The sequence below is a fragment of the Dermacentor variabilis genome, chromosome 3, assembly GCF_050947875.1.
Source record: "Dermacentor variabilis isolate Ectoservices chromosome 3, ASM5094787v1, whole genome shotgun sequence".
In the NCBI taxonomy this organism is placed as follows: Eukaryota; Metazoa; Arthropoda; class Arachnida; order Ixodida; family Ixodidae; genus Dermacentor; species Dermacentor variabilis.
The window spans coordinates 87,256,553-87,280,865 of record NC_134570.1 but is presented as its reverse complement, the minus strand read 5'-3'; the positions used below and the strand labels follow the sequence as shown (position 1 = coordinate 87,280,865).

The 24,313-nt window shown below is 46.6% G+C and overlaps 2 protein-coding genes across 2 annotated transcripts in view; both read right to left on the bottom strand.

Annotated features, from left to right (window-relative positions):
* The window catches only part of LOC142574597 (Na(+)/H(+) exchange regulatory cofactor NHE-RF2-like), a 31,216-nt gene extending 19,182 nt beyond the window's left edge, over nucleotides 1-12,034 (bottom strand). The window contains exon 1 of the mRNA XM_075683643.1: nucleotides 11,157-12,034. Coding sequence (XP_075539758.1) covers nucleotides 11,157-11,186 — 30 coding nt within the window. The 5' untranslated portion in view covers nucleotides 11,187-12,034. The remainder of the gene's footprint in view (nucleotides 1-11,156) is intronic.
* A 48-nt stretch (nucleotides 12,035-12,082) lies between these two features.
* LOC142576003 (Na(+)/citrate cotransporter-like) overlaps nucleotides 12,083-24,313 on the bottom strand; it is a 30,147-nt gene continuing 17,916 nt past the window's right edge. The window contains exons 7-14 of the mRNA XM_075685873.1: nucleotides 23,344-23,475; nucleotides 23,135-23,254; nucleotides 19,551-19,631; nucleotides 18,717-18,824; nucleotides 16,433-16,613; nucleotides 15,487-15,648; nucleotides 14,122-14,259; nucleotides 12,083-12,534 (exon numbers count right to left, since the gene is read on the bottom strand). Of these exons, the coding sequence (XP_075541988.1) occupies nucleotides 12,316-12,534; nucleotides 14,122-14,259; nucleotides 15,487-15,648; nucleotides 16,433-16,613; nucleotides 18,717-18,824; nucleotides 19,551-19,631; nucleotides 23,135-23,254; nucleotides 23,344-23,475 (1,141 nt within the window). The 3' untranslated portion in view covers nucleotides 12,083-12,315. The remainder of the gene's footprint in view (nucleotides 12,535-14,121; nucleotides 14,260-15,486; nucleotides 15,649-16,432; nucleotides 16,614-18,716; nucleotides 18,825-19,550; nucleotides 19,632-23,134; nucleotides 23,255-23,343; nucleotides 23,476-24,313) is intronic.

The following is a 24,313-nucleotide window of genomic DNA, read 5'->3' as shown; positions in this document are numbered from 1 at the left end:
TCGCATAAAGGGATAAGCTTGGAATAATGAACACCTTTTTCTAGAAGCGTAGCAGTAGAAAGTGGACCTGGAAAGCCCTAATGGTGAAACAAGAAATGAAATTGACTTCATACTTTCTGCTGATCCCAGCATAGTGCAGGATGTTGAAGTGATAGGCAGGGTAAAGTGCAGTAGGTTAGTGACGGCTAGGATTCGCCTCAATTTGAATAGAGAAACAGCAAAATTGATCAAGAAGAAACAGGTCAACCTTGAGGCTGTAAGGGTAAAAGCAGACAAACTCATGTTGGTACTTGCAAACAAATATGCAGCCTTAGAACAGAATGATGATGACGACGTAGAGCTAATGAATGAAACCGTAACTAGTTTGGCTTCAGAGTAGCAAGTGAAGTGGGAGGCAAGGCAGCAAGGCAACGAGTAGGCAAGCTCTCGCAAGTAACAAACGACCTAATAAAGAAACGACAAAAAATGAAAGTGTCCAACTTAAGAGATAACATAGAATTCACGGAACTGTAAAAACTGTTCAACAAGGCGAAAATGAGTGATATTGGAAACTATAACGTGAGAAAGACTGAAGAAGCCATAAAAAAGTGGACGCAGCCTGAAATCAGTGAGAAAGAAACTTGGCATAGGGCAAACCAAGATATATGCACTGAAAGATAAGCAGGGTGAAAATTGGCAGTGGCTTAGCTCGGCTATGCCAGGATATACGTAGCGAAAGCTAAGACATAGCATGGTTAGCCTTGGTTAATCTTGATTACAAGTACAGGTTAGCCTGGTTGTCTAGCTATGTTGCGGCGTTTATCCAGTCGTTCGGCGCGCTGTTCGTCTGTTTCCTGGGCGATTCGTTTCCTCTTCATCTCGTTCTGATGTCAATTCAAGGGGCCCCTCCTGCTTATCAGAATTGTCGCCGCCCATACTGCCGCCTCAACTGTGGTTGCGGCGCAGGGGCGCTCTCCTTTTCAATCCTCCGACATGTTATCAGGCATGCGACGCAGCTGGCGAAGCGAGCGGAGGCGAACCCAACGACAAGGAACGCGGTGTGACGTCATGTGCCTCCTCGGAGCACGCGTCCACGGCGAAATCGCAAGTTCACGCCCAGTAACGCTCGTGAACTCTACCGCGTTCTCTTTTCCTACCGCGATATTCTTTACTTTAACGATCGTCCTTTGGCCCAAACTACAGCTGTCAAATTTCGCATTAATACCGGCGATGCCCCTCCTATTCATCGCCGCCCGTATCGAGTGTCACCAGCTGAGCGTCAAGTTATTCACGCAGAAGTTCGCAAAATGCTTGCCAAGAACATTATTGAACCATCATATAGTCCATGGGCGTCACCTGTAGTACTGGTCAAAAAGAAGGATGGCTCGGGCGCTTTTGCGTGGATTATCGGCACCTTAACAGGGTTACCAAAAGGACGTGTATCCCCTACCTCGGATTGATGACGCCCTTGACTGCCTCCACGGTGCTCGCTATTTCACCTCTATTGACCTTCGCTCCGGCTACTGGCAGATTGCCGTGGACGATCTCGACCGCGAGAAGACTGCTTTTGTCACACCCGACGGTCTTTATCAATTCAAAGTGATGCCGTTCGGTCTATGTAACGCCCCTGCCACTTTTGAACGCATGATGGACTCCCTTCTTCACGGATTCAAATGGTCCACGTGCCTGTGCTACCTGGACGACGTTATCGCATTCTCCCTAACGTTCGCTACGCACCTCGAGCGCCTCTCAACAGTCCTGGACGTTTTTCGTCGAGCCGGTCTGCAACTCAACGCATCCAAGTGCCAATTCGGCCGTCGCCAGATTACCGCCCTTGGACATCTCGTTGACGCGAACGGAGTGCAACCGGACCCAGGCAAGATCCATGCTGTTGCGCACTTCCCTGTTCCGAAGTGTGTCAAGGATGTGCGCAGCTTCATCGGCCTTTGTTCGTACTTCCGCCGTTTCATGAGAAATTTCGCCGCCATAGCACGACCACTAACCGAGCTTTTGAAAAAAGACGCTCCTTTCCAGTGGGGCGATAACGAGGCCTCTGCATACTTACATCTAATCGACATTCTCAGAACGCCTCCCGTTCTGGCCCATTTCGATCCTTCTGCGCCTACCGAAGTCCGTACTGATGCCAGCGGTCACGGAATTGGCGCGGTACTGGCACAACGCCAGCGTGGCCACGACCGTGTTATCGCTTACGCCAGCAGGCTCCTCGGAACGCAACTATTCCATCACTGAGCGTGAGTGTCTGGCCCTAGTTTGGGCGGTTGCGAAATTCCGCCCATACTTATATGGCCGATCTTTTTCGGTTGTCACAGACCATCACGCGCTTTGCTGGTTATGCTCACTGAAAGATCCTACAGGAAGACTTGGTCGCTGGGCCTTACGTCTCCAAGAATATTCGTATACTGTCACCTATAAATCTGGCCGACGACACAAGGACGCTGACTGCCTGTCTCGCTACCCCGTCGACGAGCCTGACGACGCCGACAGTAGTAGCGCCAATGGCATTTTCTCTGTGTCTGCCTTCGCTAGCATCGCCGATGAGCAGTACCGAGACCTATCGCTGCGAGCACTTATCGAGCGTCTGCGCTCTACACCTACCGACGCATCCGTTTGCCGATATGTCCTCCAGGGCGGCATTCTGTATCGAAGGAACTTCCTCCCTGACGGCTCTGACCTTCTTCTTGTCGTGCCAAAACAGCTACGGCAGACTGTGCTCTTTGAGATGCATGACGCACCCACTGCAGGACATCTTGGGGTAACCCGCACGTACGACCGCGTCCGCCGCCCCTTCTATTGGCCTGGTCTCACTCGCTCCGTTCGACGCTATGTTGCTGCCTGTGATCCCTGCCAGCGTCGGAAAACACCTCAGGTGCTACCTGCCAGTCATCTCCAGCCGATCACCGTCCCTGTGGAACCGTTCTTTCGTGTTGGATTAGACCTGCTCGGTCCGTTTCCCACGTCATCCTCTGGGAACAAATGGGTAGCCGTCGCGATTGATTACGCCACCCGATACGCTATCACTCGGGCTCTCCCTACCAGTTGTGCCACTGACGTCGCGAACTTTCTCTTGCGGGACATTATCTTGCTTCATGGCGCCCCGCGACAGCTGCTTACTGACCGTGGTCGAAACTTTCTCTCGAAAGTTATCGCTGACATTGTGCGTTCCTGCTCCATTCAACACAAACTGACTACCTCATACCATCCTCAAACCGATGGCCTGACAGAGCGGTTAAACAGTACTCTTACCGATATGCTGGCCAAATACGTTTCCAAGGACCACCACGACTGGGACATTGCCCTTCCTTACGTAACATTCGCGTACAATTCTTCCCGGCACGACACCGCTGGATTTTCTCCCTTTTATCTACTGTACGGTCGCGAACCTACCTTGCCCTTAGACACGGCACTTCCTCCTGCTGCGGTCTCAACAAGCGAGTATGCGCGCGACGCCATCGCCCTCGCCGACCATGCACGCCAGCTTGCCCGTGCTCGACTAACGGCCTCACAAACCACTCAGCAGTGCCAGTACAACGCCCGCCATCGTGACGTACAGTTTTCGCCTGGTGCGCTCGTACTCCTGTGGTCGCCCACTCGTCACGTCGGACTTTCCGAGAAGCTCCTTTCGCGATACACAGGGCCCTACCGCGTGCTGCGCCAGGTGACGCCTGTGACTTACGAAATTGCTCCTGTGGGTTCAACCTCGTCCTCTCCTCTGGCATCTAGTGATGTCGTACACGTCAGTAGGCTCAAGGCCTACTACACTGCTTCCGAGTCCGATCTTTAGTCGCTCCGGGACGGCGCTTTTGCCGCCGGGGGTCGTGCTACGGCACAATATGTGCGATCACGAAAGGCGAGCATTGTGAAGACGACGACGACGATTAGAAGCTAGCGCGGGCTCTTGCCTCTTGGCCAAGCGCAGCGTATTGCCTTGTAAATATACTTGTAAATAGCTTTTCGTCGGTGTCTTCCTACGTAACAATATCATCATTAATCTCGAAGATATAGTAAAAGCAGCGGAAGAATTTTATACTAACCTGTACAGTAGCCAGATGAGTCAGGATACCTCAATTTCAAACAGTAATGAACAGGATAAGGAAACTCCTTTTCCTATAACTAGCAATGAGGTCAGAAGGGCCCTACAAGACATGAAACGAGGGAGAGCGGCAGGAGAAGATGGAATAACAGTCGACTTAGTCAAAGATGGAGGAGACATAACGCTTGGAAAACTGGCGACTCTTTATACGAAGCGTCTATCGACTGCAAGGGTTCCAGAAAACTGGAAGAATGCAAACATTATACTAATTCACAAAAAGGGAGACGTTAAAGAAATGAACAATTATAGGCTCATTAGCTTACCCGCAGTATTATATAAAATATTTACCAAATGATCTCTAATAGAATAAGGGAAACACTGGACTTTAGTCAACCAAGGGAACAGGCTGGCTTCAGGAAGCGATACTCTACAATGGATCGCATCCATGTCATTAATCAGGTAATCGAGAAATTCGCAGAGTATAATAAGCCTCTCAATGAATAGTTGAATCTCCTTCCAACTGTTAGAGCAATAGCAATACCACTCCAGGAACAAACCCGGAAACCAACTGGTTCCGTAAATCTGACCTTCACGCTCAGCTAAGGAAGGTCAAACTGGGTCTTAGCCTGCCACTACTGCACAGCTGCAGCGCACGCCGTGTGGGTGCCCACATCTTAAAAGCCATCTGCGATGTGTAAAAAGTGCCCCGAGGGCTGGTAGCTTCGTGTGCACTGTGCTTTCGACACTCAGTTCGCGTTGAATCTAGACGCAGCATGAAAGTCAATTCGCTCACTGCGGCTGCCGCGCCGAGCAGCGCCTGTGTGTGGTCTGTGGGTGCAATCGCAGATGCGGTAGTTGATGACGGAGCGGAGTAGCGTCTGTCCCCTTTCCCAAAGCAAGCAAAACCGTGCTATGGTTCGACAAACTTGGTTTAACCGCGTTCAACCTTTCTTGTTTTTTCACAGCAACGCTGTCTATGGCTAGGATCTGGCGGATCGCTTTAGCACGTATACCAACAATATTTAATACATGGGACGATCCCGAAGGTAGAGCAATGCCGGGCCGACACGCGGTGGAGGTGCAGTTCGCCATTAAGGGGCCCACATACGTAGGTTCCCTGGTCATCGTTCTCCACAGAGTGTAAGGGAACCGACTTTTTTTATGGTCGCTTCTTCCATCTCCTGGCGGCCGCCTTCTTTAAAACCAGGGTCTTGCGTCAAGAGGGATGTCCCAAACAAACGACGGTTGGCCGCGATCGTTATTTAGTTGGACGACGACGACAGTTTTTTCCTCGCACGCAGTCTTGTTAAAGGCACACTAAAGAGGAAAAATTAAGTCAGTTCAGTCTCATACGGTGTCCATTCAAAATTATACATTCCTATATTTCGCGGTAAGAGGTTGACATTGAAAAGAGAAAATGGGGGTATATTCCATTTGTTCTTAAGTTTCGCAGGTAAACCCCAGCGTCGGTACGCCATTGGGATGTCAAATTTTTTTTTCTTGGGGGTTGGGGGGTTATTATGGTTTCGTAACTGTTCTTACAAGCTAGGTTCAATCTTTTGGCTCTTTTATAATACAACGAAGTACATGTTTACTGATAATAAGTTAACTAGGCCCGAGCCCACGTCGTCAAATTCCATCACCATGGCAAGTTGATGCGGGAACTTCAAGGTGGCGTGGCCCCCTCCCTAACCCCCCGTTTCTAATTTCTAGGTCTCTTCTGGCTTACCACGCCTGTTGTCAAGGTGAGGGCATTTTCATTTTCTTTAGTATTGTGGAAGAGTGACTTAGTAACACAATTCAAGATATTTCACAATTCTGCACAGTTTCAATACTTCTTCAGTGTAGGTTGTGCATGTTTCTCCAGGCAAATATTCTCTACGCGAAAGTGTATACTCAGCCTTCTTTTTGATAGTGAGTCTCCGAAGCAGTTAGCTCTTGATTTCCTTAGAGAACCTGTCCCACGTTGTCATCGTGCTTTAGTTATTATCGAACCAGACAAGTGCGGTCCCGGTGAGAAAGAAAACGACGTTAGCAATTCGCGCCGTTGAGTTCCAACCATTGCGACCGCTTACCCTTTGATAATACTTCAGCCAATCGTCGACATCCTCATCAGCCTTGCCAGAAAAGGTACGCGGTTCTTTCGGAGGGATACACCAGATGAGTTGCCTTGGGCGCTCACTCTCATCTTGCATGCTTGTGTCATGGCTGCCGCCAGCTGCTTGGGATTCATTCATGTCTATGTCTTCAGGTGGCAGTCTGAGCAAGCGCCGGCTTCATCGGAGAGTGCATAGAAGAAGGTTGTCCAGAGCGATTACCCGCACCGCCCATCAAAGTTGTCACAGATGGGATGGATCTATTTACAATATGATCTAGGGGGTGTAGAGACGAGATCGCAGGCAGTCGACCATTTTCTACCCCACGCGCAGTTCTTCCGTCTGTTCATCTTCGGCTTCACCGCGCAGCAAAACAATATTTTTCTGTTTAGTGCCGGTTCAAAGCACTCAAGTCCTATTCGCAAAATGAGCCCGCGTGTTGTTACAGACGCACGAAGTAGTTTAGCTTAAATGAGTGGGGCTCGACCTGCAGAATGCCGATGCGAGAAATAGCTCGTCATTTGGGTGCTTAATTTCGCATTCGTGGAAGAGGAGCTCGCAACAGTTGTCCACACGTGACGGGGAGTCCCGTGACGCAGTTTGGCAATACAGTTTTGTTATTTCGCGTTCACGCTCTGTAAAAAGCAGAGCTTCAGCTTTGCATTGGACAAGGTGAAAAGAGGAGGGTTAATGTTCAAAGGGAATAGCTTGAACCACTGTAGGCATTTAACTCCAGGAGAGTTTGGTGTTGGGCTATTGAGTACGTGGTGTTAAAAACGAAAACAGCGCAGACAATCGTACAAGTGAGACAGACGCCATACTGCGTGTCTCTCTTATCTCGTTTTTCGTAGAGTTTTCGCATTTATCTCATCTAACGCCCACAATAATAAAGGCATTGGATAGGCTACCTTTCATCTTATGTTGATGATGTACTGAAAAAGAATGTCTTGTCGTCTTTCCAACACATGTTCTCCTTCTCATTATGGAGCAGTCGCTGGCTGGTGCCTCTAAATTATGCAAGTCATAAAACCACCTCGAATCGATACTAGATTTAGAGAAAGGCCAGTATTTATCCATGCGGTATGCGTGTATTTATTTCTTGCTGCCAAGGTACCGAAAGCTAAATAATTAGACATTAAACGAGAGTGGAATAAAAAAAAAATAAAGAACCAATACGTTTCTACGAAAGCTTTACAATTTTTTATAATACCGACTGAGTGAACGCAAACTGGGAGATACTTAAAAGCGAATCGCTAAACTTAAAAGGTACGTTCCTCGCATCATCGTCAAATCGGATTAGAATAACCTGTGTTTCACCAAGCGCCTTAACTATCTTGTAATTAAAAAGAAGCATCTATACAGAAAAGCGAAACTAACAACCCCGATACATCTAGAAAATACTTGCGTAGAAGAATACTCTAAAGAACTATCTGAAGCCAAAGATAAATAATTTTCTTGTGACCTTCTAGCCGTCCTTAAAGCAAACCCTAGCAAATTTTGGCAACTGTCTCTCCAATCAATCCAATCAAATAGAGCTTACTAAAACCGAGGGTTAAGCGATCGGCACGCAGGAATGCGTGACTGCATTAAACGACTGCTTGACATTAGTTCGAATGATTAATGATTAGAATATTTATTCTTTACCGGAAGTTTCCGCAATGGCCATGAGTGCCAAAATCCAGATAAGCAATGAAAGCATATACAATTCAATGACTTCTCTCAGGCTTTCGACATCAGCTGGTTACGACGTAATTAACGCTATGTTGCTCAAAGACACGATCTCATTGCCCAGCCGGATAATATACCTTACAATCACGCAGCCCTTGGCAACGGAATTCGTTCCTTTCATTTGGAAAAAAAGCCCAATTTATCCCTATCTTTAGACCAGGTAACCGAACACTTGCCTGTAATTTACCTCAGCAGCATCCCTTCTAAACTACTCGGGGGAATCATATCAAAGAACATAAGGACTCATCTAAGAATCACTGAACTTCTTCTATCCCCATCAACACGGCTTTCGTAAACGCCTTTCGTGCGAGAGCCAGCTGACCTAATTTACCCACGACATACCGATGTGCACGGAAACTAACCAGCAGATCGATGGAGTGTTTTTATGTTTCTCAAAAGCTTTCGACCATGAATCGCATAATCACCCACTAATGAAACTGTCCGCACTCGGTCTGCCCTCTGGTCTAATCCGGTGGATCAAATATTTTCTTACAGGGCACGTACAGTTTATGCCTCTATATTACCAACCACAACTCTAACTTCAGCAGCCTGACTTCTGGAGTTCCTCAAGGGGCTGGATTGTCTACCCTGTTATTTTTAATTTACGTTAATGATCTAAGAACAAACTGAAACTTTTTTGCTGACGACTGCGTCATCTACAACCACATCGCGAGGACTGTAACCGGGACGACTGCATCACCCAACAAAACGACATTAACACTATCAAAACGTGGTGCCGAAAATGGTACATGCCGCTTAATCTAAGCAAATGCAAGTGCACCTCATTTACCTGAAGATACACTATTATCCCTCATACCTACTGCACAGATTCAACTTCGATTAGCAGAACTCTTACCTATAGACATCTCGGCTTGCACCCAACACCGTCGCTATCACGGGCTACGCATATGGAAACCATTCGTGCAGATGCCTCTATAGAATACTTGGGTATCTTAAACGCACTTTAAAGATGTGCCTCATCCGACGTTGAAAAACTGGCGTATCAGACATACGTCAGGCCGAAACTCAAGTACGCATCTTCGATCTGGCATCCCCTCACAAACATATCTCGCGGAGGATGCCGAAGCCATCCAGAACCGCGTTGCGCGATTTATCCCTTCGCCATACTGAAAACGAACGAGTGTGCAAGCTCGGACATCTCGCCGCATAATATCGCGCCTCTGTTTTCGGCATTCCTTTTACGTTAGTCCCATATCATGACAGGCATTGGTCAAAGTTCCTCAGAAGGTGTCTTCCCGCTTATATCGTAGTCATCCGATTGCAAACATAGGCGTTTACACTTCAACATTTAGCCCTTCCTTTCTTCCACAAGCAATAAAACACCGGAACGCTTTGCCTAGATTACATAGCCTCGTGCACTGATCGCAGAATTTCTCGCGAAAAACCGACAGCTTATTTTTCATAGCCATTGATAACCAACCGGCGCGCAAAAAATGGCCAACAAACAGTGATTTTACTTTCTATGTTATTTTCTTTATCGGTTATTGTTGTGTCTTCCGCATGCTAGAGTTCTGCGCATGCGCAGTATACTTCTGTTCCTTCTTTCCGCTCCCACTTCCCTTCCCACTTCAGGGAATAAAAGCTATCACGCGCCCCTAAATAAATGTCTTCTATGTTCGAGCGGTCTGCGCCTCCTAACTGTTTGGGCCGAGTGCCGTGGCTATGCTACAGTTATGTTTCTTCTTTTACCTTTTTTTTTACTTTATTGCTGATTATCATGTCAGACCTCAGTGTCTATCGTTTGCCATTGATCCATCTGTTTTTCTTTCTTTCTTTTATTACTGTTGTATGCCAAGTCAACCACGAATGTACGCCCATCCCTTATGTAATGCGCTCGGGCCCTTAGGATGAAATATATATATATATATATATATATATATATATATATATATATATATATATATTATTCAACATTTTGTAATTTATCTTCACTTCATGAGATTTAGTTTGTGTACATGCAGCTTACATTATGGATTGACTGCTGTAGCTCTTCATTACGACGTATGCGCTATAGCCGAGAACAGTGAACAATCTAGCGTCGTCGTTGAGACTATGGTGCTAACACATGCAATGAGGACGCTAAACACAGTCTTCTCAGCTGCCCTTTCTATGCGCGTTCAGCAAAGTTTTTTTTGGCGCTGCACCAATTGCATTCGCAGCATAACATTTCAGAATTTCACAAGAACTAAAGTCGAGTTCGGCATAGCGAAAGAACATCCGAGTCGGTGGCTGTTCCGTCATGGCTTGCAGAGGGGCCTCATCCTAAAGGTTCCAGTAATCGTAATTCTTACTTGCTGTCCAGCTTTTAATGAGTGCTCAAAAATTTCGCATAGTTCAATCTCGCAGCAAAAGATGATTAAGCGCGTATTGGAAATTTCGAATATTCGTACACTCCAACTGCGTTCATTTGGAACCTAGATGTACCGGAATTTTTTTTTTTTCGTATCGAGATCGCGACGTACGATAATAAGTAGAGAGAGGGATTGCGTACATTACGCATCAGCCCGAAAAGACCGGGCACGGACGCTAAAATAAGTACATGACACGAGTGCTGTCTCTCATGTAAATGCTTGATACAGACACGCGACAAATATATGTAGATAAAAACAATAAAGAAGTTTACAATAATGTCTCTACACCAAACACCAAGGAATCATATATATGTGTGTCTGAACTATATTTATTCTTACTGTCTTCTTACGGCCATGTACAAACTTAAAAGACGAACAGACGCATACAAACAAAAAAAAACGCGCAAACGAACCATGTGCAAACTCGCAACTGGTTTATTAGTGCCACGTGTATATAGAGGGTAAAGACCAGATTGAAATGCAAGTGTCAACTCAAAACACAACAAAACTAAAGGGAATGCATTAAGATTGCTGCTGCCCAAGCGTGCCTGTCCTACAAGTTATGTTTTTAATGTCACGTAAAAAAATATCAGCTTCATTTATTCACACGCGTTTCGTGTATATATGCTATTTGAAAAGTGTTTGGTGTTTTTTTTCCGTTTGGCGTGTTTTGGCGTGTTTCGTTTTGTATATAGTGCCACGTGTCTGTATTACAACCTTGGTTGGAAGAAACCGCTAATGTTGTCCCTTCTCTTCGTGTCTATTACATTCGCATATACATGAGGTACAACTAAGTCGCAGTTTAGCGTAGCAGCATCAAAACCGCTGGCGTTATCTTCTGAACTCATTGCCTGCAGTTGCTCAATATAAAAAAAAAATTTTGGCAAGGCGCCATGGCGTTACAGCTGTCGCGATCAGTGTGATCCTTACCTTATCTGGGAGCACAGAAGGCGGTTCCATGACGCAGATGTGGACGCTGCTGTTGTTGCTTCAAAACACGTAGAGCAATGGAAAGTACAAAACTCGCTTGGAGAAAAACGATGGAACTTCGTCTTCACCTTTCTCTGACGCCGGTGGGAGACCACGCGGCTTCGAATGGGAAGGCCATCCTTTAGGATAACCGCAAAGTGTTGTTACTCAGCAAGCCAATTGTACAAAAAAAATGTTTTTGAACGAAGTTGTGTTTTCAAATCAATACAACATGCGTAGTGGGTCAACAGGGGTCGAACAAGGAATGTCTTTGAAGCCAACGTTTTGACAAGCAGAGATTGTCTTCGTCAATGTGAAGACAAATCTGACGAAGAAAAGGCCCCTCTTTGAAACGTTAACTCCAAATACGCCCGTTTTTCGACTTTCGTTGATCACTTGAAGTATCCATGTTCCCGAGTCGTCTTTGAATGTTCACGAACACTGACACACCACAATTTTTTTACTTCCCGAAACTTTATAATGGACGTGGTACGATACACGGGTTGTTCGGTGAAACTTCAAACCAACTTTGGTCAACCAACTGTGGCGCAAAACTTGTATACGCAAGCAGGGCGTCGTTAAACGCATTTGGTATATTATCCGGCGTGTTTAAAAAAAGCTGTCATGGTCCTGTGGCAGCACTGTAATATATTGTGTCGGCTTCCAGTTTCGGTTTCGAATCGTTTACGTCAGTGCGCCACTCAGCGCCAAACGCTGTAAGTATACCTACTGCGTTTCCCCTCGCTGGAATAAAGTCATTCTTTGTCTGGTCCCCGAGTCGAGCAGTCAGGCTCTTCCTTGCGGCGCTTCGCGCCAGGCCGTTAGGCCTCAAGCCGGAAATCCCGCGTCGGACCCCTCAACCCCCCCCCCCCCCCCCCCCACGTCGAAGCTACTTACTACAAGCACCACGAGAGCTTATGAGCTAGTAGTGTTGACTAAATGACTAAAGGGGCAATCGCACTGCATTTGCAGGCAAAAGCAACAGTATACAAATATTCCCTCTTCTTTTTGCTTTTTTGCACGTTGGCCATTGGCAAGCGTAGCCGTCCTTCACGCAATGCATTGCAGTCCACGGACATAGTGCAGCTGTCCATATTGTCGCCTTCCAAGTAGCCGAAGTTCACCAGGAAGTCGCCCTGCCTGCACTTATAGTGATCGTCGTGTTTTCTGTGGGTGATCCCGAAGTGGCATCGATGAGTATGCTTCCATTTAGAGAGTGCCTGTAGGGTTCCGCCCATTCCGGGAAGGTTGAAAGGCCAAAGATGGGAAAACCCAAGGTGTGTATCATGACCACTTCGATCGCCACGCATATTAAGTTGACGAAAAATCCTGGTTTCGCCTGTAACAAAAATAAATTATAATAAATAGTCATTAGTTCTTTTATGTTTAGATTGCATGAGGATTGCATGGAGGAGGAGAAGCAGGATAAGGTTAAGTAACATGATGGGCCGTAAAAGAAAACGACATCACTATAGTTGCGAAACTCGACCGTAAACATAGTTGCCGAACATATTTGAACTAAATGCCTCTTCCTTTAGAAGGTGACCTAAATAGTTTGTGCTGAGCTGGCTGTTCGATAACATATATTGTAAAAGTAGAGTGTGGTAATCTGCTATATGTGCGCAATAATGTAAAATACAATGTGAGACTACAACGTGAACATTTAAGAACGCAGAAAGAATCACCGAGAAAAGGATTGATTTCGCAGATAAGCTTGGAAATAGCATCCCATAAATTGTTGCGGGCGATACATTCTTGACGTATTTTTAGCTATTCTCAGTCTTTGATTGCGTGTTTCCTGAGTTCTTTTAATAAGAATTGAGTCAATTTCATAAAAATTTCTCCATTGGCTTATTGGGACTGATATAAAGAATGCTAGCATTACTGTTCCAGCATAAATCACAGGGACGAAATTTCATCAGGGATCATATGCCCACAAGAAAGCCAAATAATACCAGATCCCGCATACTAGAACCCCAAGGTCATAAAATATGCTTCCTAAGCGCAATCACTATTGCGCACGTAGGCGACTTTTGCGCTACTGATTTCGCCACGGGAACAAGCTGCTGTTAAGTGGAGAAGCAGCGTGCGACAAAATGACGGTCATGTTGCATAAACATTCGAGAACGAGTCCACGTATACTTGCCATGAAGGAAGTGGCTTGCTGTCATATGTAGATTTTTGTTTGTTTAGGAGTCCTCAGTCTGTTCAAACGCCAGTAGAATTACTTCAATTACTTCACTGGCTATGTGGTATACTAGTCCAATATGTTATATAAGTTACTCTCCTCCTCATCCTGTAACATGACCTCGCATCAGAAACATTGGCTGCCCATGTATTCAAAGTGGTGCTTTGGTGTGTTTAAGCTTGGTGTGTTCATCTTTTTTACACAGCGACGTTTGCACGAAAGGTGTCATCGTCTCTCTCAACGTGATGTCATGCTATGTGCATGCCTGGAACTTATCCCTGAGCCGTCGACTCAAGGCGACAAGAAGAAAGCCTGTCTCGGTCTCCATCAAGGATCACTGGAAGTCAACACAATTCACTTTCTTTCCTCTTATGAACACTTTCGCTAAGTACAGTCGCTCATAATAATGGCTCGTTTGCCGGCACACTGCTAAATACGACGACGATAAATTTTTCGCTGGCATAAACTCATCGAAAAGCCACGTGCAGGAGAGAATCGGTCTTACCCATGATAACAGGGCACATTAAAAGACGACACAGAAGAAAGACGGGTCAGCGCTTGTCCCAACATGCCGCTACCCTAGGCTAACTCCCTTGTTTTATTTTTATACACCTAATTTAATCGCCTGATTCATGGCCAATCCCCCACTGTGGGTATGTGCCACAGCCACTCAGGACAACAACAACAACAACAACAACAACAACAAACCTAGGCTATACATGTGTGCTCGGCTCTTACCATATCAGGTATGCGGAGCTTGGCCAGGTCGTAGGCGATGGCGTTCGGTGGTGTACCGGCGGGTATGATGAAGGAGAATGAGCAGGCGACTGCTACAGGCATGCCCAGGTAGATGGGGTGCAGCCTCAGCGCGACAGCCTGCGCCATGGACAGCATTGCAATATACTAAAACACGTCATAGTTAATGATTGACGAGGTTCAACTACCCGAAGCTACAATTGGAACTATCAGGTGGTGCGGTCTAGATTAACCTTGGCGTTTTGCACGTTACAGTGCACAGAAACCTCGGACTCGGAACACGATGGTATTTTCATTGCGAAGCATTCTTCTCCGAATCACGCCAGTTCTTGTGGTGCCTCTCTTTATCTCACCGTTTTCGTGGGTCAACGAGCACCCAACTTCCGCCATCTGCAGTCAAGGGTGGCAAGTAGCTGAGGCTTCCGTTGGTGGCCGGGACCGCTGGGAACGGTGTTTAGGAGAACTAGCCAAGCGTTTTGGATGCGTTTGATAGCGAACTGATAGCGCACGTGCGACGACGCTTCCCTCATCCGCCAAACACAGACATTTGGGCTGATCAACATTGCCGCGACCCAGGTTATATTGCACCCCGTCGGGGTCACTCGTTCTGCCAGGTGTGCGAGCGTGATGGCCACGAGGGGGACGCAAACAAGCGTCAAGCAAAACGACAAAGCGCGTTTCGTGCTGCTGTAGGGCAGCATCAGCTCGACGTGCATCGGCAGCGCGTGGGGGCCTCGTGCTACGACGATTCGCCCGATGCTCCGCATTACGTAGATGTCAACCATGCTCGAGTCGGCCTGATCTTTCTTTCTTTCTTTCTTTCTTTCTTTCTTTCTTTCTTTCTTTCTTTCTTTCTTTCTTTCTTTCTTTCTTTCTTTCTTTCTTTCTTTCTTTCGTTGTTATTTATTTGAATCACGTACACATGACGATAGTGCCGCGGCTGCCGGAAAGTAAACTCGATCGTGACCCCGTGCTCAACAGGAGGACTCCGTGGACACTGAATCAAATTCGCGCGGTTCCAAATAGCAAAGTATAACAGGCGAGTCCATCACAGAAATTTCGTGCGTGCCACGCACTCGCGCAAACGTTTGTGTGCAACACGAGCCTCTGTGGCCTTGCGGGTCGCCTTTTCCTAGCTTGTTACTTATTCATCTCTCGCGGCCCTCGTACGAAAAATATGAATGTAGATGTATGCAGAAGAGCAAGCGAAGCAGCTCGAACTAGTCGAATCGTAATTGTGGTGACGCCAAATGTGAAGGTCGTCGACGTTCTAATGCTTTATCAGCCTCAGGGCGAGGGTACGCTATCAGAGTAATAATTCGTTAATCATAGGGATCAGCCGTTTACCATGTCGCAGACAAGGGGCAGTAGCAGGGAGCTCGTGGCCGTGTTGCTTGTTATCTCCGTAAACATGGACGCAGCGAAGCAGAAGAGCAAGGCGGTGAGAGCCGGTGGCAGCACGTTCATGCCCTTTACGTTGTCCACCAGCATTGAAGAAAGTCCAGATTGCTGAAGATTACAATGATCAAATGCGTCACTCTCATGATTACAGATGCTGTGAACAACATGGCGCCCAAAGTTACTGGATGATTTTAGCTCGCTCTTAGAACAGGAATAAGAGACTCCATTAACGAAGCCTCTCCTTCGCAGGAACCGTTCGTACTTGTCATTGCCTTGGTTATAGTGTAGGACTATATTCCCTTGAGCTGTCTGTTACTTGACTTATCTTGAAAAAGAAATCGCGAATGCTGGTCACGGAGTGCGTTTCATTTGACCTCTGTGCATCTGCTTTTGCCCTGTTTTCCCTGTTCGCGCTGGCATTTCTTTACTTATAGCGTGATCTTTTTATTCTATTGTTTTTTCAGCATATACATGGGTGACCATTCCAGTCCGTATCACAGAAGAGCTCATAGGCTTTTTTTTGTGTTTTGTGTATCTATGTGACCTTACGTAACGTTCCAGGATTTTTTATTCGACCTCTTTTGCGTATTTATGCATCCTTAGTTTATATGCTAGCTTACATTAGGTCACATTTTTTGTGAGTTGTCTTTTCTCCATTTACGCGAACTGACTTAATGTTCGTGTGTATTTTTTTTTAGGTCTCCTTCGTGAACTGCTTTCATCTATGTCGCCTGACTTCAAGTGTTAGTTATTGTTCTTCTTTTCGGCTTGTTATTAAAGCTAAACTCTCTTTGAGTCATCATTGGGGTTCCCGGCTCCGACTATGTCTCAGCTCAACAATGATACATCAGCACTGTCCGTCAAAGAGACTCTCTCTTCGATTTTACGAAACCTTGCAGGCCTCCGACAGAGTCATGCCTCCTCCCACGAGGATCATGACGCCCCACTTGACGCCGTGGACCGCCTCCTCCCACGTGAGAAGTGGCTGCGACTGCCACGGGTTTCCGGGATCCTTCGGTATTACAAATAGCAGCAGCGCCATGAAGGCGACCAAGGCGCTGGGCTTCACGAGCCTGCAAGCAGAAAACCAACGATGGCTGACACAAGGTCAAGAATATGCTTGCAGATGATCCACGCGCATCGTCCAAATCACAGCATGAACGGGAGTTCTGTTGAATGTATCCTACGGCAGAAAGCGGGACTTTTTGTTTCCTCGTCATTGTCGCAGAGGAGCGCACAATAGTATAAGCACCGCGAAGGACTTACGTACGAAACTTATGTGTACATTTACGCGAAAGATGATTTACGTACATATTTACGTGCCCAAAGATTTACGTGTACATTTGCATGCACAAATATTTACGTGCACTTTTGCGTGCATAATTGAAAGATTTACGCGTCTTCCAACAAAGGGTTAGCAGAAACGCGATGTGTTCGGATCAATAATTGCGCTGTCCTTGTATAGTGCGCTGGTCTGCAATATGGAGTACCAACATAGACATTGCCAATGTTCTGCCAAGCTACATTCAACGACTGCAACGCGTTCGTTCTGAACTCTCTGAACTTTCTAGAATGCAAATGCCGGGAGGATAAGTAAATATTTCAACAATCAGGTGACAACACAGCGCCTCCATAGGTTTTATTTTTATTCTTACACACTTCTCAAATGCTTCTTTAAAGAAAACAGTAGTCATTATCATAATGATAGAGAATATATTTTGTGAGCCGCATTGTTCCCCGTACTTCACGCACTTTCGTCACTTGTAATAGCATATGTTTTACTGCGACGGCAATTACGCGGAAGCTCGAGACGCATTCGCACCATCGGCACTGCCACCGCCATTGTCGTGCTGTCTCCGAGACAGCGCGTGCACGGTTCGTGCTCGATTCGCGCGAGGTTAGTCTTCGTAGACAATGAAAGCGTTTAGCTGCAAACACAACTAAGCGAAATGGGCGCACCGTCGATAAGCTAAATCGCCTTGGTGGCGGAGCCAGCGCAGCGTTGGGCCTTCTGCTGTTGCCACGAGCATTTTGCGCGCACAGGCTATAAGCACGCTATATAGCCTTCCTGCTGAGCTGCCCAGTGTATGATGGGCCATGAGCAGAAGACGTCGAGCTAACTTCATTTAATATTTCACCTTGCGCTGACGAACGCTGACGGTCTCCCGTCGGTCCCATATCGTGCGCCAGCATCGAGGTGCGACGCCTGTCACTGGCCGCTCCAATCACGCGAACGTCGTGAGCCGCCTGGTAGCTGCCAGAAGGACGCTGTTCTCTCTGCCTAGAAGGACCTGATTTGCTTGTAGCGTCACGTCAGAATGTCGCTCCCATTCATCCACGCGCTGGCAGCAGTGTGCTCATGGCCCCAGAAAGCTTGCGGTAATGCGTGTCTGTCCGCCGAGTTAGACGAAGAAAAATAACTATTCCGTCCCGTAATTTGGTACATGGCCACAGGCACGTGTTCTTGATGTGCTCAAACATAAGGAACGTGCCCATGCATGGAGCTCATGTATATGTGCTAGAGTGCTCAGTGAATGAAACGCAAGACTCAGACCGCGTGGGGGCGAGCACTTCTTTGCCACCGCCGTCAGCGCTGAGGGATTCCTGAGGGGGCAAAATGCATTCAGAATGCATCGCAGAGTCTCTCGCCTTCATGTTATACGGAACAAGCTCGAGGTCGGTATCCTCAGCGCCCAGCAGTATGGCCAACAGTGCCAGCCAGCACGTGCTCCAAGTATCCCGTTTCAATCGCTAAGCATTCTACAATACAAATTACCATAGCCTATAAAGATATAGAAGACTCAAACTGGCGGCCTAGCTTCAGGGTTGTAACGTTTCATAAATGAATTTTTGCCGGAATATACAACAAGTACATTCCGGTAAAAATTCATTTATGAAACATTACAACCCTGAAGCTAAGCTGTCAGTTTGAGTCTTTTATATCTTTATAGGCTATGATAATTTATATTGTTCCAGAGGGCTTAACCGAACGTCTTTTGGGAACTCTGCGTGAAATTGCCATCGCGGTCAGTGCTGGCTCTTCTCGAGATGCTGCCAAAATCACCTTACGTTTCGAGCTACGTACGATCAGAATTGATAAATAAATGCTTCTATTCGTTATTCGACCAACTGTTGAGTCAGTCGAGATAAGACAACATTCTTCCTGTGGTACTTACTCTCCGTGAGGAATAGCGTCGACCCATCCCGGAAACATTTGCGGCTTCATCGCGAACCAGGCAATGATCATTGTACCGATCAATGCGGCGACACAGATCTCTGCAAAGCTGTGAAAGTAACGAAAACATATATACATATATGGTTCTGAATTTTATTAGAACGACTTTGACTTTACTCAGCATGACTACCACTCCTTTGATACACGCTTCGAGTCACAAACAGCCCGATACCCCTGCCACGATATACATGCCTGTCTCTGGATTGCCAGCACCTTTAGGCTATATCAATATAATGAAACTATTCGATGTAATTTTCTATTCGGGACACTAGTGACGTGGCTATTTGCGAATTTTTTACGCACGTCCATGTCGTGCGTATTTTCGGTCACAGTTTTATAGACCGCAAGTGGCGCTCCCTAGACAGCTCTCTTGGATAATTTTATCAATTCAGACTGCTTGTCGACCGTGTTTTAGCTCGCGGTGCTGTGGCAAATACGGCGTGTGTGTTTATTCAAGCGGCCATAAACCAGGGCATGCTGAAAGCAAATAAACTGCGATATTGTTCGAAATTTTGCTAAGTATATATAGAACTTACTTTAGAACACGATGCCGGTGGTCGAAAGATTTTCACACTTACGTTTAATTCCGCTTTAGGCATTTACAGCCAGGAGAGTAATGCGCGCGCACCGATACTCGATCCTCCACTGAGGAATTTAGATCCGCCCACTTTGAGCCTGTCTATTACTATTAAGGCTATGTGAGGCAAAAAAGAAGCAAGCTCCCGTCACCTAAGCAGGTTCGCAGGAAATATTGACACAAAACTCTAGCACTCGCCTGATCTTTCCCAGCTCTTTATACCGCCAGGCAATCTCTTCCCGGACTTTTTCTTTTGTAGACTCGTCCGCTTCGCTTCTCCTGTTGAGGTCAACATAAAGGTAAGTGTAGTATTTTTATTAAACCATGAATAGCGTCAAAGACGCGTCACGTTGTGAAAGATGAGCCCCAGCAGGGATAAGATTGCGTTACTTCCGTCACAAAATATTCCGCGATCAATTTAGCACTCTGAACTGCCCCACCGTGCCCCATGTGACACAGTTTACAAGGAAAAGATTACAGTTTTGCACGTAACGCGAACCAGTGACGTGATGGCTGGTGAAATGTATTGCCCTGGAAGCCTTATGCTCACGACACACGGGCCAACTATTGTACTTTCAAGTAAACTTTGTTTCACGCTGAAGGGCCCCTTATTAACAGGAGTTTCGCTGCTTACACACGACACGGCACGGTCTTCTTTGTATGCTGTCAGCAAGCAATGCAGAAAAGCACATGGCGCTGCTTCGCAAAACTGAATTTCACAAAACGTAAAAAAAAGGCGTATCTGTCAAATTTCCGTCACTTGCTAAGACAATTCCTAACAAGTGACCACTGTGCTTCGTCAGGTTTCATGTTGTTGAAGAACTGCGCAGGAGGCTACCTCTTTAGGACCCTGAAGGAATGCGGATATCACTTCTTCCGCAAAGGACCTTCACCGAAAAATTTGGAGGGCGCACAAACTTCGCCTTTAAGAGTGGAACACGATAGCATTCAAAGATCCCTGGCTGCCCCTCACGCTTCCCGGAAACTGCAGGGTATGTAGCCGTAATGTTTACCGGTAAACGCTCGCGGCGAACGCCACGCACGAAGGCGGGCTTTCTGGCCGAAACGTGGCCTCTTGCATGGGCCGCGATGCGACGAAGGCGAGCGCCATCTGCAAGTGTTTCAAGGAAGCGGACGCGCCACTCTGTGGACTCTGAGATATTTACGCGCCGGCGTGCGCAAATGGCGGACGCCGTCTCCGGTCTGTGCATTGTACAAACGCTGGAAAGGAGTTTGTTTGTGTTTCTGAGTAACCAAATCATGTTTTCTCGTACATTCGAATTACAATCCGAGAGCTATCATGTCTGTAGGCTGTCTGTAAGTCGCACTTTACGATTTTTCTACTTATTTTAGCTTGAGAAATTCAATTAATTCAGTGCATTTCTTGCGTCTCATGAATGCCCTGGGTATGTGTGGTTCAAGAAATATTTTTGCCGAGATGATGTCCGACGCCGAAATTTCTGCGACATAGGCTCCTTAACGCTCTCGCGCCTCCCCTGCCGTGTGCCACCCCACGTGAGCACATTTCCGGTAAATGTTCCTAAGTCCAAAAGACTTTCGAGTGGCCGCGTGTCAGGCGTTATAGACTGTTTCGCTAATGGTGTTTGTTGAAGTAAACATTCGCAGGTTCGAGTTCACAATCTCCTTTTAAGAAGTGCGAGGTGTATTCGTTTGTGGAAGCTGCGCCGTCTAGTGGGAAAGTGGAAAGGCTCGTCTTTTCGTACCTATCCTGAATTAGCCACTGGTCGTTATTAAAACGACGCTTTAGCTTCTTGCTGCTGAATTTGTTCAGCTTTCTTAAAATTAATGTTTGGTCTACCCCATTAGTGCACTTCATGGTTTTCTTGGAAGAAAACTAATAATAACAAGGGGACGTCAGTGCCACCCAGGAAACATTAGAAGCCGAGGGCTAATAAGAGAAGGCTGATAAATACAAAGCAGATGTGCTTATTCACAATACTTTACAGGGCCCAGAAGCCATTGAGTAAGGGGGACGAAAAAGGATATTATAAGAAATGCAAAATATACAGTTCAAAAAAGGGAAAGGGAAAGCATTGCACAGGGCTAGTACTAAAAAGCAGCAACAAACATAAGAGCAATGTACAAGAAATAATTGAAGTATACAAATACAGCACAGATGTCTGACACATGACTCAAGTAAAAAATAATAAAGCAGCGGTTTACAAAAAAACAATAGCCAAAAAGTGCGATATTTTATACAAGAGAAGGTTTAACGTCACGATGTGACTTGAAAGTATTCGCGCAGCTGATCATGGAATGATTGATGGTTGCATATGGATGCAATATTATCGCGAAGATCATTCCAAAGAACGGTGGCACGGGGATTCTAGCAAGTTTATTAAGTAGTTTTGATATGCGGACCATATAGATGCTGCATGTTCTAGCTGTGGCCGCACAAGTGTTAGACAGGCCAGTTTTCGAACATTGTTAGGAGAATTCCGCAGGTTCCGGCGCAGATATCCCAGTGCCCTTGAAGCTTTCGCACAAATCGTGTTGACACGCGTGTCTCAAGTTCCATGGCCCATGACATGCGTGGCCCATTCTCTATCGTTTCAATTGCGTGTAAAGCAGAAAAGTTAATTTGGGACCGCCTGCGCAACTGGGAAGGCGACGTGCTAGTACAAGAACAAGGCGCCGACACCAGCTCTATCTTGCACGCAGATATTGAGCGGGCGTTAGCCAATCGTGGTAGCTGCTTGCAAGATCACGCTCTGCAGAGTCAGTATTCTCCACTGTTGTAGTATCGGCAGGGTGGCCGAGTGGTAGGGTCCTCGACTGCTAATCTTTTGGGTGTAAATTCGGATACTCGCGATACAGTAATAATTTTTCATTCTTAGCAATTTTCTCGCGAAGAATTTTGGGGATTCTACACCAGTGGATATCAGCACAACTAGGGGAGTGAACTCACAACAGCTATCGCTATGAAATAAAGGAAAAACTTACAACAATATCCTGAAACGTTGAAAGTGAGTGTTCCAAAATTTTACCCAATGTAACAACACTGACGCTTCGAAATTTAAATGCAAGATATTGAGCTTCGTGGCCTTACCATTGGACACGTTATTGTGCACTGTGTGGAAACGTAATGACAATTAAACAGTGGCAATTCCAGCGCGAACATTTAGGTGATTGGGGCAGCTATGACGAAGGCTCTAACGCAACAAGTAAATTAGGCGCGATATTCGAGCAGAGCTTTCCACTTCTCGTGAAGGAACTCTTGCGCCCTATCAACGTATTATTTTATATAGAACTGTATATTCCGTTTAGGTGACGATGGCTTCACCGAACTTTTGTGGCAGTGAAGCGCCACCTCAATTCTTTATTTGGTATTTTTATCGTGAGAATACGCAGTTGAACGCAGCACAGCCTTACAGAAGAGCATTATGAGCCAAGTGCCATCAGTTTGGAACGCAATGCGTTCTTCGTCTTTAGTGCCGAGCCCGACTGGGCTCCGCCGCACAGAATGGCGGCAAATGTCACTCGCGGGCCCGCTTTCGGAGTCCAAACATTCGGTCAAGCGTGTCAAAGTGGATACCTCAATAATGTGAACACAAGCCGCGCCCCTATAGGGACAAATCAAGGCAGAACATCTTGCGACTTCGCGTGAGGCTGTAATTCTGAAATAATTTGTCGCGTTCTGTATTAATGCCCATACTGCTGGTTGTCGCGACAGTAACTTGCGTACATTGCATCTGTTTGAGACAAGGAAACATAACCGCTGAATGACTTTGAGAGCGAACATGTTCGCTTTCATGACTCACATGGCCTCCCTGGCGTTCCACTGCATGTACGCCCAGCTCAGCAGAGTGCAGAGGAGCATCGTGGGTCCGTTGTACAGGATCCACGTGACGAAAGTGATTTCCGTGGAACCTGGAAACATGCTAGATTTTTGTGCACAAGCAGTGTGAGCGAAAGCGCAAAAAAAATCGTGTATCTTATCGTCGGAATATGTAGAGCTGCTAGCACTCACTCTTCGATGATTCCCTTAAGGAGAACGTTGGGCCCAGTTCCAATGAGTGAACCTGTACCACCTATGCTGGTTGCGTAAGACACGCCGAGCACCAGCGTAGTTCGGAGCAGCCTGGTGCGCCTGTCTTCAGTTCTGGCAAGAGGACGAAGGAAAACCGAAGCAAAAAGCGCTTTCACGCAGGGAGTTCCACGGGACGTACGTTTAGTTCCCTGCCTTACACAGTAGGAAGAGTGTTACATTATGACACAGAAAGAAAGTAAAGAAGGTACTGAGGGTGTCTCTTCGTCTGTAGATCCACGTAGAAACAACAGCCGCTCTCTGAGGCTTGTGGACTTCAAGAATTGCAGGATACGTGCCGTAATGCACATGTCGCTTTCTGGACTTGTGAGGTATGTGGGCAGGTTTCAAATACCATTGTCGCCGTGTATGATTGTGAATACAGGTTATCTAATGGGATGCATCGTAGATTGTTCCGGTCGTCGTATCGGGGAAGACGCGCAGGTATTTGATGGAATCATCACACGCGCAACGGTGTCACCCATCCTTATGAGGAACGAAAACGTCTTTGTGAATGCCAAATTTCAGCCAAAAGCGACGTAAAAAAGGTTGCATCGCAGTGGGAGAGGTGCTGTGGAATCGGGAGCTTAAATGAAGCGTGGAGAACACGCAGGCAGCCGATTACTCGGATCACAAGTTCGTAACGCCACTGTATCTCACTTCGGAACCTCTAGCAATTCATTTTAAGAACAAGGCGATCCCTGTCACGGGGGCTGAAACTTGTGCTTCGTGGTGCGGCACAATTGACTGTGCAGACTGGAAAGGACAGAGCGAAAGCATGGGGCACTACACGTGGCATTGTGTAAGGTAAAAAAAATTGTTTTGCAGCAGTGATTGATTCAGTACATATTTAGTTCCAGTTGCGAGAGTCCTACCTCTAGTGGAGTACCCTTGCTTTAATTGGCCACGGCTA